This window comes from Meriones unguiculatus, chromosome 17 (genome assembly GCF_030254825.1).
Source record: "Meriones unguiculatus strain TT.TT164.6M chromosome 17, Bangor_MerUng_6.1, whole genome shotgun sequence".
NCBI lineage: Eukaryota > Metazoa > Chordata > Mammalia > Rodentia > Muridae > Meriones > Meriones unguiculatus.
In genome coordinates, this window is record NC_083364.1 from 38185227 (window position 1) to 38201431 (window position 16205).

General features: G+C 39.4%; 1 protein-coding gene across 1 annotated transcript in view; it reads left to right on the forward strand.

Annotated features, from left to right (window-relative positions):
* Ccdc14 (coiled-coil domain containing 14) overlaps window positions 1–16205 on the forward strand; it is a 33201-nt gene that overhangs the window by 4435 nt on the left and 12561 nt on the right. Inside the window, exons 3-9 of the mRNA XM_021634646.2 lie at window positions 897–969; window positions 1173–1242; window positions 1335–1454; window positions 7959–8174; window positions 8287–8381; window positions 9686–10202; window positions 12776–12917. Of these exons, the coding sequence (XP_021490321.2) occupies window positions 897–969; window positions 1173–1242; window positions 1335–1454; window positions 7959–8174; window positions 8287–8381; window positions 9686–10202; window positions 12776–12917 (1233 nt within the window). The remainder of the gene's footprint in view (window positions 1–896; window positions 970–1172; window positions 1243–1334; window positions 1455–7958; window positions 8175–8286; window positions 8382–9685; window positions 10203–12775; window positions 12918–16205) is intronic.

Here is a 16205-nt window from a genome sequence, read left to right on the forward strand (position 1 = left end):
GAAAGAAAAGCACTTCCCCTAGACATCCAAAAGTGAGTCCAGATTTGAATCCTCTACTTCGTGTTTCCTTCCATCCTCTCTGTTTTATGGGTCCGAATCTGTCTGCCTGGAGGCTGTCCTGTGAATATGTCTGTATCTGTGTGCGTCTCTTCTCTCCCTATGTGTCTGAGTCTGGGTATAAATACAGAGGACTGCACTCTGCATTTATCACGCTAGAAGCATCATCGGGGGAAGGTATGGGATACTTTACAGAAATCTTTAACAGAGTTCTACAAGGCATTGTGTCACTCCAGCTGACCCAGGCAGCAAACACTGTTCACTAGCAAATATCTACAATGGTTACTTTCAGCCTTCACGTGGTAGATTTTAGGACCATGCTTTCACCTTCATCATTTGCTGTCGTTAGCAAATAATACACATGCACTGTCTGGGTTGGGCACGTGGAAGAACTTAAGCTTGCAGCTGTGCATTGGCTTAGGTTGCAGAATTTGAGGACGTGAAAATCCAAGGCAAGTAAGATTGGTTGTTCCATTCGTCTCTTAAAGGCAGGTTAAATAAACAGTTGGAGTGAGTACACAGTGGGTTAGCCGCCTCAGGCTTGTGTGACTTCTGTGTGTATTACTCACTTCGGCTGTGAGGACCAGCGAAAGTTCCAGTCTCTTAGAGTGCAAAAGACATTCTCAGAATATTGCATCACTGCCCAGGTCATGCCAACCCAGTAAGCGGGTAGTGTTAGTAGTCTCCATGATCTCCACAGTGTCCTGTCTACATCACATGCAGATAGATGAGCTTGCTTTTCCAGTCTTTGCTGGAAAGGAAATGACTACTTACATATTTTGAGAAAAAAAGTACTTGTGATTTTTTTTTTTTTAAGGATATCAACTTTTGTTCTGTAGGACCCACATAAGAAAAACAGCACATTTTAATGCAGATCCTGCCTGTCCTGTTCATTCTGATTCGGAAAATCAGGTAAGGTTAAAGTGAGTAGATACAATATACTGTTTTCATTAGATCTCAGGTAAAGGCTATGAAATGAGACTTCAGTGCAAAGGTCAAGGAAATATGTAGGCTGTTGCTTTAAGACATGGGTCTACCAATAATACGTTGCTTAGAAAGAAAAGCCTTTGTAGTGGTGTGGCGTATTTTATCTCTACGTGACTCTCTTCCTACAGACAGAAACCGTGCAGGGACTTGACGGCTGTGCGTCTTTGCTACGGGACATTTTGAAAAACGAAGATTCAGGTTTTCTTTCTTAAAGTTTTTTGCTGATCATCTTTTTATCAATAAACTAGTGCCTTTTAATGTTTACAGAACTTTCTTTTTATTATCAACAGGCTCAGAAATAGTATGTTCAGAAAACAGATGCAATGCTAAACCTTTAGAAGGCAGAAAATGCAGATCTAAAATAAAAAGACCTGAAAAACATGCTCCTTCAGTGATTCGAAAAGAATTATGTAAGTAAGCATTTTCCCCTGTATTTTCTTAAAGTGTTTTCACGTGTGCATGTGTGAGTGCATGAGTGCCTGTAGGTGTGTGCATGGGCCTGTGCCTTCACTTGCACGTGTGCACACACCAGGGGTCAATGCCTTGTGTCTTCCTCAATCACTCTCCACTGTTTGTTGAGACAAAGTAAACAACGATGAAAATCTCAACGGTTCTTTTTACCAAAGACTCAGGAGCCAGATGCTGGGGTGAAAACCTGCTAGCTCAGAGAGGCAGAGAAAGTGCCCAGCTGACCTTCCTTCTCAGCTCAGGTCTGGATGGAAAAAACCCAGAGGGTTCACTAGCTCAACTGACAGCCCAGGAGGAAAAGGCAAAAAACCCAAAGCCAAAGGTTTGCTTGCTCAAAGCCCAAAAAGCCAGGGATCTGAGGAGCTGAAGCCTAAGCTAGAGCAGAGCTGGAGCTATAAATAGCTTTTTATACTTCTCCATGTTGTCTTAAATATCCTTTAACTTTCTTCTTAATCCCTGTCAGCTGGTTTCTTGCTCTGCTTCTTGACCTAAGGTTAACTTTATTAAGTCCAGTGTACAGAAAGCTTTTGTTTTAAAGGTGTGTGCTAGGAACCATACCATAATCACAGGTTTACAATACACAGAAAATTCTTGGATTAAAGGTGTCTGTTAGGGCTCAACCACACCAAACAAGAGTCAGGGTTTTACAGGTCACAATTTTCGAGTTCGGAATGGGATCAAATATCCTGCAATAAAGGTCTCCTCACTGAACTGAAGCTCACCACTCCTGCTTGAGTGGTTGGCCAACAAACTAAGATTCTGCCTTCTGCCTCTTCAGCCCTGGGCGTGCAGGCATGTACCACTCACTTTGCTGAACGTTACAGGAGTATGGAGGATGTGACCTCAGGTCTGCATGCTTGGGCAGAAAGCTCTTTATTGACTGAGATATCTCTACAGCTGTAAAGATGACTTTTAATCAGGATTATGCAGTTGTTTTTGATTTTTATTGTATTTGGTTTAGGTGTATGCCTGAGCCTTTTTTTTTTTTTTTTTGAGTCAGCTTCTTATTACCAGATAGTCATTTTGTTACCTATCACTTACTTTAAAAAGCAGGGTACAAAGTTTTTTTTCCTGGGTTTATAGTAGAAAATTTTCACACTGAATGACATTAGGGAATACATTTTATAGAGTCAGCCTGCCTATCCTATCCTAGTTTGTTGGTTGGTTGGAGTTTTGAGACACTGTGTAGCCCTTGGCTGGCCTGGAACTTATTATGTAGACCAGACTGGCCTTAAACATGTTAGAGATATGCCTGCCTCTGCCTCCCCAGTATGAGGATTAAAGGTGTTGGCGACTCTGCATGGCATATCCCTTGTTTTCATGGCTAATCACAAACTGGTTTCATTTTGGGTTCATACATATATATAATAATTATTTTTTAATTAACTTGCTTGTCTATATTCTGTTAAAGAATAAACTTGTTGGTGCAGTTAGGGTATATGACAATAAAAGCCTGCCAGTGGTTGACATGGAATGTATCAAAGCCATGTGTTTTATTCTTTTATGGTTAACCTTGCAAAATTAAATGTAGTGATTCAGAAAATATTTTAAAACAAGCTTTGAGAATATTGTCTTTGAAAGACCTAAAGCACAAAACAGTCCTAAATGGAGTCCTTTTCAGATGGACCGGAAATGTCAGGCAATCAATACTTCAGGGCATGCTTACATTTTGCACAGGGGATAAAGTTAAACAAATCATTTAAGACAATCTAAGAGATCAAGATGCAAGCAAAAAAGCCCAGACAATGGAGGTGCAAAGACAGGACATTATTGTTCCCTATGATCATAAGTTAAGAAGGCTAGAAAAACAGCTTCTTTCAATCTTTCCATCTTTGAGACCAGTCATCCTGCCCTATTCATCTATGTTGTTCAAGAGGATAGACTCTAGCCCGAATGTGCCTACTGACCCCTTGAAACATGACTAGTGCAGGCTGGGCTGAGTGTGTGTTTGTTTCCTTTTTCACTCCTTCCCTGTATTTTTTGAGACATTGTCTCTCCCTGAGCCTGATGCTTCTTGATTTGACTGGGCCAGTGAGTATCATGGATGCATCTGTCCCTGCCTCCCCGTCTGCTTGTCAGGTCTTGCAAGGTTCTGGGATCCAAACTCAGGCTCTTGTGCTTGAGTGGAAAGTACTTTACTGACTGAGCTATTTTCCAACCCCTAGGCTGAGATTTTAATTAGTTTAATAAATTTGAAAACTGATATTTGATTCAATTATAAAAATTTAAGACTTTTGGAATGCTTTCTGTATGTAAATGTACAACTATAAATTATATTCAGTCTAAATAGAGATGAAATATTTCTGATTTAAGTTTAGCATCTGGTCTGATGTATACTTTATGTAAAATATATGCTGGGTTTTGAAGATTTAATATAAAAGGGTTTTAGTTCTGGGCATTATACACTGAAATACTAATAATTTCGCTACATCTACATATTTATTTTTTGTGGTGTTGGGGATTAAACTCAGGGCCTTTAACATGCTAGGCAAGACCTATACTACTGAGCTGCAGCCCCAACTCTGACTACATGAAAAGTAAGTCATCTTTTAAACTTTTCTGTGTGACTACTTAAAATTTTAAATTACATGTATTGCTTATATTAAGTTCCTGTTGGACAGTATCAGTCTTAATTACGGTCAGTACCGTACAGCCAGTTATGTTTTTAGAAACAGTCCTCATTTTATTTTATAGCTAAGGTTTTGTTAGAACCTACTGTTCATCTGTTTTCCTTGACTGCTTTGTACTGCAGTGGCATTGCGGAGTGTGCCCACTAAGCCTGAAGTCTTTTAAGAGAGAAGCATGTTTGGAGTTTATTAATTCATGTGGGATGATGACATCTGCTGGCAGAGGCAGGGCATTGTGTAGCCCAGCTTGATAAGAGACTACGGAAAGAAGGCAGATGCGCTAGTAGATTGAGATTGTGGGCCTGTGAACATGAAATCAGACCAGTGGTTAAGGAACCACAGGAAGTTGAGAAGAGAGGCCTAGGGCTCAAAAGGAAAGGGCAAGGCTATGTGCCGTGTGGTTGTGGACTGTGATCTCCTGTGTACCATCTTAGACTTCAGACTTAAAATAGTTTTAGAGGATTTTTTTCTATTTTATTTATTATAAAATTGCATTTTAAATAAAAACTCATACTTTATAGGAAATTATTAGCTAGTTTTGTAGCTCCTCTGATAGAAAAAAATCTGTTATTGCTCTGGGTTTTAATCATCTTAGAGGGATCATGTTTGGAAGTATATTTTTAGATAGCAAGATTTATTAATATGAAATATTTACTTATCTGGCCAGATTGCAACTATTTGAGGGTATAACATGTTGAGTTTTTATTATGTGCTGCATGTTGTTTTAGGACAAGTTTTACTCTGTAAAACCCAAACTCTTCATTATTTAGTAATAATGAAATTACATTAAAGTACAAAAAGACAATACAGTATTACTGGTTTACTGTAACTGGGTAGGTTCCTTCAGATATGGCTCTCCGTATCTGCAGGCAAACAGGTTTTTATAATGTGTGACCAGTGTTGGAGGATGAACTTTAAGAGTGACAGGGAAATTGAAGGAGCAAGTAGGTTGGCCAATGTGAGGTAGTGATTGCAGCATTAAACAAACTGGCTCTTCCAATCTCAAAATTAAAGACTACAGCACCCTATCCTGGGGGGCTCCATATAGGAAGGAAATGTTAGGAAGGTGAAGGAGACTGGTTATTATCCTGCCTTTCCCAGAAAAGAAAAAAAATGCGTCCTCTGATTCTCTGCCTGTGCGCATGACAGAGGCTGGCATCGAGTGGCCTCCTCAATGCGCCTCTTCTTATTTATTTATTTGATAGTACTGGGGCTTGAACCCAGGGCTTCAGGCATGCAGCACAAATATTCTATACTACCTTCCATCTTGTTTGTAGAAAAGAGGCTTTTCACTAAACCTAGAGTTTACTTTTCCAGCTAGGCTAAGCCAAAGACCAGTGTGCTCCCCGGTCTGAGTTGACAGATGTCCATGCCTGGCTTTTTAAGTGGGTGCTTGAGTGCCAGACACTTCACCCACCGAGCTATCTCCCCAACCGTCAGGTTCTATCTTATCTTAGAATCCCATCAGGCTTCTAGGGTGTAGTCCTAACAGTCACATTCGCCTTTTAGCAGTCTTTCCTGAAAACGAAGCCTTGGGCTACCCATATTCCCAAAGCCTATCAGAATATAATGATTTATTTTCATGGTCATATCTAAACATCAAGCTCTTCACATTGTCAAACAGCATCGTGTGATTGTTAAACTGTTGAAGGGACTCTCCAAATCCATCAGTTTGTTTTCCTTCTTCTCCCATTAGACTTCTCTAGTTGTCTTGGACGTTGTCCCATGAGATTCCACTTGGTTTGGAAGCTGTCCCATAGCCACTTTAATGGGACATTGTCTGAGCCTTGTGCTCCTTAGAGTTGGAGTAGAGCAAACAGTATGTTCTTTTCATCTTTATTGAAAATTATCTTTGTCTTCTTGTCTTACATTAGTGTGTCCCTCCATGAGCAGGCATTGCCTGAGACAGGCTTTTTCAGCAGTTCATGAATTCTTCACAGGAATACCGGTTTTGAAGACTCACTGCTGTGACCGTCTACTGCATAAACACGAACAGACAGTTTGGGTTTCTTCCCAGGAAAGACAGGGACAGGGCCTGCAGAAGCTGCGCCCACACTCTGTGGTGCTTGGACCTATTAGGTGGCCGTCCGTGCAGATGGAGCAGCTGTGGTTTTTTTGTTTGTTTGTTTTGTTTTGTTTCTGGAAGATTCTGGGATGTCTAGACTCATTTTTGTAAGGACTTTGTCATCTCACCTCTGCTTCCTGCAGAAGTAACAATATTACGTCAGAGTAGGAGTCAGACCTCAAAGTGTTCCAGGCAGCCCTAAAACCACTCTGCTCTGAAGAAGTAGTACTCTTTCAATCACCAATTTTCTAATAAGAAAAAGGAGGTAAAGAAAGGTTAGGCAGGTGGGTGCAGTGGTGCACGTGGATCTCTGAGAGTTCAAGGCCAGCCTGGTCTACAAAGTGAGTCCACGACAGCCAAGGCTACACAGAGAAATGCTATCTTGAAAAAAAACAAAAACAAATAAAAGAAAAAAGTTTGGCAAGTCCTCACGGTTGCCCAGCTGGTAAGTGAGCATTCTAGTATATGTCCTTTAGTAGTCATGAATGCTCATGCAAGGCAGCGGAATGGTGTCAGCTTGTCTTTTGTAGGTGCTACCCCAGCAATTTTTCAAAGTCTACTTTGTAACCTGATAACTTATGATCTAGGGTAAGTTCTGTTAATATTGTTTGGCATACATTTTGGGGAGGGGCCATCTTGTTAGAGAAATAGAATCTAGGTTTTTTTTTTTATACCAGTTATAGAACAGTACTGTATCAAAGCCTTTTTCATTCTTTAGCTTATTAATAGCAGACTTATACTTTGCATATACACTAGTGAAGGTTTTAATAATGAAATATAAGAAACAGCCCTGCATAGGGCTGGTTGGTATCCATGTGAGGCCTGCCCTTTTCTGAAGAGAAACAGAGGAGTGGATTGGAAGAGGGGGATAGTGACTGGGAGGTGGGGAGGGGAAACTGTGGTTGGGATGTAAAATAAATAAATAAATAAATTAGAAAGAGGCAGCCCTGCCTCAAGGTGCTTATAGTTTAGCCAGAGGGAGAAGATAATGAAAAAAAAATAATAAATGGCATAGGACAATATATGTATGGTAGACGATTTAATTAAATAGCATGTGCTCTGGGATAGTGAAGAGCAGTTGCTGAACTCAAATAATTGGTTTAGAAAAAGCTTCATGGAAGATAAAGACAGGCGAGCCTTGGTGAGGGAGGAATTGAATTGGAAGGGAAAGTTCATCATAAGCAGTGTTACAGGAAGTGAGAACGGCTTACTAGTGCCTACGCTGGCCTGGTGTGAAGGAAGCATTTGCGTCTAGAGCAGTGGAAAGAGCTGGAAAAGTCGGTGGTGGTCAGATTTTGGGAAATGTGAAATACAAGATTAAGATTGTTTTTTGATTGTCCGCTGTTCTTACTGATTGACCTTTGTTCTTTTTTTAACTATGAAAATGTAGAAAGTTACAAAGTGTTCTGCTTTCGTATTCTGTTTTCCACTGAGAAGAACTGGACCAGGGACCAGGTGAAAGAGTTGATTGAACTTTAGTGATAGGGCAATTCCCATAACAAGTGTTGTAACTAAAAGGAGGTTTTTCCAAGTAGCACTTACTAGAGATTTTAGGAAATAGGTACAGATGAATTTTGACTGGGATACTTAATTCATTAATTACTTTCAAAAGAACTTGGGATGATTTTCTTCAGGGAGTTCCAGTAAAGCCCTTCTACAAAGTGTATGAGATATTTTTTTTTTGCCCCTAAGATATTAGGGTAAAAGTTGTTGAAGACTCACACTTAAGAACTCACTTCCTTTTTCCACATTAGTGTCTTCAGAAAATAAATGGAAATCTCATGAAGCTTCTACAGGAAGTGACATAGCACAGCATTGGTCATTACAAGATCATTACAGGATGTACTCACCAATAATCTATCAAGCCCTCTGTGAGCATGTGCAGACTCAAATGTCACTGATGAATACCTTGGCTTCAAAAAATGCCCCCAATGGATTGTCCTCTTCGTGTCATACTCTGTCTGGTTCAGGTTAGTCCATACCATATTTTCAAAAGATTGAATGTGAGCTGTGATTAAATTACCTTGCTGTTATGTAAGTGTTAGAAGATGTGAATGATGCATACTTTTTTTTTCTTCTTAGACTCTCAGGCAATACCACATTCTGGTTATGGCTTTTCTGCTTCTACCTCAGTCTGGCCACCTCAGCAGCCGTCCTGCCCTCTAATGGTTCACTCTGTGGGTATACCAAACAAGTAATTGCTTGATTAGAGAAATTGTCAGTGTAGCGGTGTGTTGAATTTGCTGATCAAATGTACTAGGATATAAAACCAATTTTATTATTTTTTTATCTTAAAAAGTTTTAACTATTACAAATGGTAGTGAGAGAGAAGAAATCATGAGAAAAGAGGAATCAAGCACGCTCACCACCCAAGCTCTGGATAAAGTGTGTCTTCACTCATTTAACTCTGCACATTTTATTTTCTGTTTATAAATGCTTTTTCTTTCTTTTTTTCTTCCTTTCCTTTTTTTTTTTTTTGTTTTTGTTTTTTTTTGTTTTGTTTTGTTTTGGTTTTCGGCTTTTGAAGACAGGGTTTCTCTGTGTAACAGCCCTGGCTGTCCTGGAACTCACTTTTGTAGACCAGGCTGGCCTCGAACTCATAGAGATCGACCTGCCTCTGCCTCCCTGAGTGCTGGGATTAGAGAGCTTTGCTTTATACAGTTATATGGTGCTTTTTTTCACTTAAGTAGGACTATAGTTACAACTGTCTTTTGTGGCTATTTTTTTCTCTTAAATCAAGACAAATGTCTGAGCTAAATTGTATAATGAAATTGAACTAATAGCTAGTTTTATTACTATAATGTGCTCATATACATTTTATATACTCAAATGTATTTTTATTTCTGTGGTGCTAAAAATTTAACCTTATACGTGATATATAAGCACATTACCACCGGGCTACATCCCCTGGTGAATATCTTTCTAGAAGCTTTGTGTGTTTTGTTTTGTTTTTTAATAAAATATTTATTCTGTCTTTATTTGTGTGGGGATTTTGCCTGCATGTATGTCTGTGTACCACATGCGTGATGGCACTGGACCCTCTAGAACTGGAGCTAAAGAAGGTTGGGAGCACCCTGTAGATACTGGGAACCGAATCCAGGTCCTCTGCGAGAGTGCCAAGTAGCCTTAACAGATGAGACATTTTTCCAGCCTCTGAACTTGCTTCTTAAAATGTTCCTCAAAATGAAAATCTTTGTTCTAGTCCAAATGTGGACTAATTTTTGATGCCTTTAAAGAATGTATGGTATTTGTAAACAGTATGTTTTCATCGTGACCTTATAATGTTCCCACGTTGCAGAGTAATCTACTTAAGCTCTGAAAAACTAGTCTTTGTTGTAGAGTGGAGAAATCCAGCTTGCTTGTTAGCTGAAAATGTCACAAAATTGGTTTCTAATTGGTTTTTAATATTATTGGTTTGTGTTTTATAGTCTACAAAATGTCTGTCCATACTTTTGAAGGCTTGCTTTTTTTCTTGCTTTAGGAAGTTCAGACTGATGATGATAACCAGTTTGGATCACAAGGTCCAACAACCTTTGGGAAGCACACTGACATTCCCAGGAATTCATTTAGTGTCCATCCTGGAATTCCATGTGCCCTTCCCTACCCTGACAGAGCAGCTGCTCCAACATTTCAGCAGCTGAGTCTTGCTAATTGGATTATGCCACAACAAAGAGCTCCTAAGGAAACAGACCTACTGAAGTGTTTCCAAACACATATGTCTCTGTTTCCAGCTCATGGAAAAGACGCTGTCTCGGACAGTCAGGCATACCAGAGCCCCTCTCAGTTACAGCCAGCCTTCTTGGCCAAAAGTGAAGAAAAATGTGCCAAAGAACAAACTGGAAAGGCCACAAATGAAGAAAAGTATTTAAGCGTACATGTGCAAGATGCAAAACTAGCCAAGAATGTGCAGCAGGCAGAAAATGTAAGCCCGATTGCTGAAAAAGTCAGGATTGCCAAGTGCTTGCTGGGAGAGCTCAAGGCCCTGGTTGCAGAAGAAGGTAGGGGAGCTCATCATTCCTCTGTGACGCTTGATAGCAGTGTTGTGTTTTGTAGCTGTCATCCAGATGACGGTGATGGAGCAGCAGTTTCTGGTGTTTTTCACAGAACTATATCTTGCCCCAGTAAGGAAAAGAGTTCTGTCTGTTGTTTTACTTTTTAGGGCTTTTGTTTATTTCTTGAGACAGGGTCTTATGTAGTGTGGGATAGCTTCCAGCTTGTTCTGTAGCTGATACTAATGTTGGACCCCTAGTCTTCCTCTACCGCCTGTGTGCTGGAGTCACAAGCAGCATTTTTTTTCCTTTATACTTGACATTTATTGAGGAATATCAAGCACTTGAAAGTATGTATTCATTCCGTTTGATGCAAACAGACTTGAAAAGACCCAGTAAGAGAATTTATAGGAAGAATATTATAGTGGTTAGATGGCTGTTTTCTGTCTAACAAAGATGCAGATTTCCTTCTATCATTTAATAGCTTTTAACTGTGATATTGTTCAACAGATGTCACTTTTGTAGTAACCCAAGCCACTTACTGGCCTTTTAGTTTATGTTTAGTATTTTTCTCCTAAATCAAGAAAAATGTCTTTGAGTCAAGTTGTTGTTTTCATTATATTTATATGTGTGTATATATATATATGTTATATATATATACAAAAACATATATATATATGCATTTATAGGCTGACACACATACATAATACACATAATCCTAAAATCCTTGGAAATACAGCACAGTTAAACCATAGGTTAAGTGTGTTAAAATTGCTGTTTTCAGAGATTCGAATTAGGTAGTTTTGGGGGTTTGTTTGTTTACTGAGATGGGGACTCACTGTATAGCCCTGGCTGACCCAGACTAAACTTGAACTCAAAGAAAACCAACTGCCTCTGGCTCCCAAGAACTGAGATCAAAGGTGTGCGCTGTCACACCTGGTTCCTTCTTTTCTTCTAATCAGATATTTAATCCTGATAACAATAGTGGTAGTGATAATGTTCGGTGTCTTGAATACTCCCCGTGGCCCAGCGCTGTGCTGTATTCACATGAGTGACCTCACTCAAGTCTTAGCAGCAGTCTTGTAATTGCTTCCATTTTGGGTAAGGAAATTGAGTTTTGGATAATAGTCTCTCTCATTCTAGTCTCAGTAACCCAGTGAAATACCTTTTTTAAAGTTCTATTTAACTATGAAGAAACCTAGGCATCAACAGTGAAGTAATTGAAATGTTGGCCAATGTATAAAAAATAAAATCTCAAGTAGAAAGGAGGAAGGACCAAAGTCAAGACATCTTTTGTGTAGTCTGGTGACTGATTATAGTAAATAACAATGTAGTTTTCATATCGCTAAGAGATTAGGTTTCCAGCCTTCTCAACATAAAAATTAATATATGAAGCAGTACATGTTTCTTTATTCAATTTAGCTATTATACTCTACATACATAATTCAAAACCTGTTATACACAATAAATCATGCAATTTTTATGTGGTTTGACTAAGGTCAAAGCTCTAGAAAGTGGTGAGCCAGCTCTTCACCTTCAGAGCAATGAGCAGAACTGCTCTATATGAGACTGAACAGTTGTTGGATATAACTATGTCACCATGTGCATGTACTTTTCATCAGTCTTCAAATACTTGTGGGATTGAATACATTTTCATATACTTGATTATACTTAGTCCACAGATATTTTGAATGGGAAGGAGGGGACAAAACGAAAACAAAGAAAAAGATGTACTACTCACTTCTCCTTATATAGCCACTCTCCACAGCTAGTAACAACAAACAGTAGAGATTTCTGGGTCACATAAGTAGTTTATAAAAGTCATGGTTGAGAACCCACATTCAGTATTTTGCCAAGTGAATTGCCTAAAATGAACTGTATTGTTTATTTTATTCTGTCTTTTTTTTTTTTTTTTTTTTTTTTTTGAGATAGGGTTTCTGTGTAGCCCTGGCTATCCTGGAGCTTACTCTATAGGCCAGGCTGTCCTAAAACTCAAGAGATCCACCTGCCTCTGTCTCCTGAGTGCTGGGATTAAAGGCATGCTCCCCACCTCCCCGAGACAGGCTTTCTCTGTGACTCATTTTGTAGATCAGGCTGGCCCGGAACTCACAGAGATCTGCCTGCCTCTGCCTTCCCAGGTGCTGGGATGACAGGCATGCACCACCACACCCAGAAAACTGTATTTCTTAATGTAAGATTAAAGACTGTATTGTTGATGTTTTTACACAGTAGCCATTATAGGAAGCTTACATAGCAGTCATAGAGTCTGCTATAGTTTGCTGATAAGTATTAACTAGAAGATATGTGTAAATCTGTTTCCCACTTCACTTAGCTGAGAAAAAAAAAATCACTAAATATCTAAAAAGATTTAAGATTAATCTTTCTTTACTCAATGTAACTTCTTTAGAATTATTCTGAGTGAGCAAATACAAGTGCAGGATAAATGAAAATAGAATTTGTAATAATAATGAGATGAAGTTGAAATGTATAATGAGTGCGTATTATCTATAAAGATTTTTAGTGATATGTACTAATAACCTTGTCAATTTAAAATACTGACTTTACTCAGTTGCCTTTCACAGAGGACTCAGAAGTTCAGAGATTGGTAGCAGAGGTAGAGGCGTGCGTATCTGGACTTTCAGCGGTGAGTGGCTGCGCTAATGTGGAGGTTGAAATAGCGCTGGCCCTGCAGCCCCTGAGAAGTGAGAATGCTCAGCTGCGAAGGTAAGGCTTGCTCTCTGGATATCTCCGTCTATGGGTAAAGGTGTTCCACAGCCTGGGCACAGATGCCAGTGAAGCAGCTAGGCCTTCCTAAGGAAAACAGAGCCCAGTCTTCTAGGAAAGGCCTTTCCTTTCTCACTTTCCAGAGGTTTCTACATTCTTCAACTTGCCATAACATATCCTTGCCCACTAGGATATGTTTTCTTCTATCTGCTCTGTTGTCACTTGTCAGTGCATACACAGGGAGATGGAGCTGGCTCGTGAACTTACTGTGTTAATCTAAGTTATTTTACAGAATAACTTTTAAGAATAATTCATGAATGTCATTATACATAAAAACTAGGATGGTAGGCTTATTTAGAAGTGATTTTCATTTCTTTTTTCTTTGCCAACATTTGTTAACTACAGTTTTTAACTAGAAAAGTGGTCTTTCCCTCCTCACCCAACCCCCACACAACTTGAAGTTTATTGCCATCTTGTGGCAAAAAGAAAAACTGCTAAGAGCATTGCTTCTAATGTACTTTGGGCATTTTGGAATGTCAGATCTTAAATGATATTTGAAACACAGTTGTCTCCATTTAGTCCTCCGGTTCCCACCTCACAAGATATCTGTAATCTGTAATGCCTTGTTTCATTTAACTTTAGAAGGCCCTAGACATCCCAAAACATCCTGGATGGAAGGTCAGAGTCGACTATTATCTTATCGTATCAATCATAAGTCTAGAGAGTGCCATATATTTATAAGGTGATTTAGAAATTCATGACACTTCCTGATTGCAAACTCAAGTGTAAGTTCATTAGAGTCCAGACAGAGCACAACAGTTTGGGAGCAAATGGGCAGGGCCAAGGTGCCATTAAGATGTTTGTCTTGTCTTTTTGGCAGATGGCAAAATAGTGCCTCCTAGAGAAGGATATGTTTGTTTGATTGTCCCCTCCTGCACTCTCTTTTGTAGTTAGGAGAGGTGGTAGAAGAGCCACCGAGTTAAAATTTAGATATACTTTGTTGTCTGGAAGTCTAGAACATAAGATCAGGATCCAAGCTAGAAATGTAGATTTGGGAATTGAACACAGTTTTACAGAGCTTCTACTATGGGTCTATCCTTGTAGGCCCTGGAGAAGAGGGCAGCTAAATGCCAGTAACTTCTTAATAGAATATAACTAATGAATTCACCAAGCAGGCATAGAACGTGATCACAGCACAAGGTAAATTGTGGGTAATCACAGGTTTGTAAGGAAAGAACTAAAGAAAGGCAGCCATGAAAAACCCCAAAAGGGAAGTAGCGGGAAAACTAAGATACAAGCCACAGACAGAAGAGATGATAGGAGAGAATATATGTAACATTCAGAACAAACAAGTAAATAGCAGGGACAGAGATGGGTCAAAAACACTTCCTAAGACAAAAGAACACCACTTCCCAAGCGCTAGGAATCTGGAACAGTGTTCCATAGTCTCTAGTAGGCTTTCTCTGAGAGACAGACAGGCAGACAGAGAGCTTACAAAAAGACAAAAGTAAAGGGAGAAGAAAAGTAAGCTAGGTAAGCTCAGAAGAGTAAAAGAAAAATCATAGCAATGAAAGCGCCATTAGAAACAAACAAGACCATTAACTAACAAGCAAATGTGAAACAAACAAGACTATTAACTAACAAGCAAATGTGACGTCAAGAATATTGCAGGCCACTCCAGCTTGGGTCATGTGCAGATTGAATTGTCTTATTGGTTTGAGGCTTTTGTTTTGCCTTTTCTCTGTATTTTAGTTATCACTGAATTAATTGTTCAACATCTCCTAGCAGCCTTACTTCTTTTTGCAGACACTGACATTTTTTGTCCCATTGCCATCCCCTGATCTTGGTGTGTATGTGAGGTGGTGGTGGGGTTCTGGGATGAATCCTGGTGCTTTGCATATATTGTGTAAGCTCTCTACCACAGATTTACACACAAATCTCAAAACAAAATTAACATTTTGGGGCCTTGGAGAGGTGGCTCAGTGGATAAAAGTGCTTGCTGTCCACGTGTGGGAATCTGCATTTATATCTCTAGCACCTACATAAAAGAGGTACATGGGCCTGATGGTCCCAAGCTTAGGAAGCAGAGACAGGGGCCCCTGGAACAAGCTGACAGCTAAACCAGCAGAAACAGTGAGCTCTGGATTCAGGGAGAGACCCTTCCTCTTCAAAACAGAGAACGATACCCAACATGAACCTCTGGCTTCCACGCGCACACTCACACCATAGGTGCACGTGCAATAGCGTTTTTACCTTTACACATGAACATGTGCATCCCACACATACACACAAAGTATATTCTTTCAAGTAGTATTAAAAAATGAACCTCAGCCGTTACATCATAGCATATATAAAAGTTAACTTAAGTGAATAACATCTCAGTGTACAAACAATGGTGGAACTAAGCACAGGGCAAGTCCTAGTACTTTGCATTGGGAATATTTCTTAAATATAACCCTAAAATATAAACTAGAAGAAAGTACATTGAAATTCAAAATTTAAAATTTTTGGTTTTCAAAACACAGTATTAACCAAAAATGAAGAGGCAGCCAATAGACTGAGCAAAAATATGTGTGGAAATATGTGAAATATGTATCTTACAAAGAACTTATATCTACTGATATAAAGAACTGTTACAACTATGTTGTGACTGTGTTTAGTGTTGTTTTGAAAATGGGTAAAATATTTGAACAGAAACTTCATTACAGAATACATGGAGCCAGGCATGGTAATACCTGCACTTGGAAGATAGAAATTGGAAGCAAAGATAATCCTAAATTCAAGGTCAGCAACACAGGAAGACTGGTGTCAAAATAGATAGATGGATGGATGGATAAATAGGCAGATAGATAGATAGATAGATAGATAGATAGATAGATAGATAGATAGATAGATAGATGATGGATGGGTGGGTGAGTAGGTAGGTAGATGAATAGGTAGGTGGTTGGGTGGGTGGATGAATAGATAGGTGGGTGGATGAATAGATAGGTGGGTGGGTGGATGGATGGATAGACAGACAGACAGACAGACAGACAGACAGATAGAATGATAATGAAACAAAACAGGCTTGGGTTGAGGATACGGCCTAGTAGTAGATCACTTGCATGGCATGTGTGATGCCTGGGGTTCTAATCCATGGACAGCAAGTAAGAACACAAAAAGATAGTGATCATTGACCACCAGGAATGTGCACATTAAGAGCATAATGAAATACCATGGCATATTCACTGGAATAGCAGCAAAGCTTGAACCAGTGTCTGTGAGCATGTGGAGGAGCTTCGTCTTGGC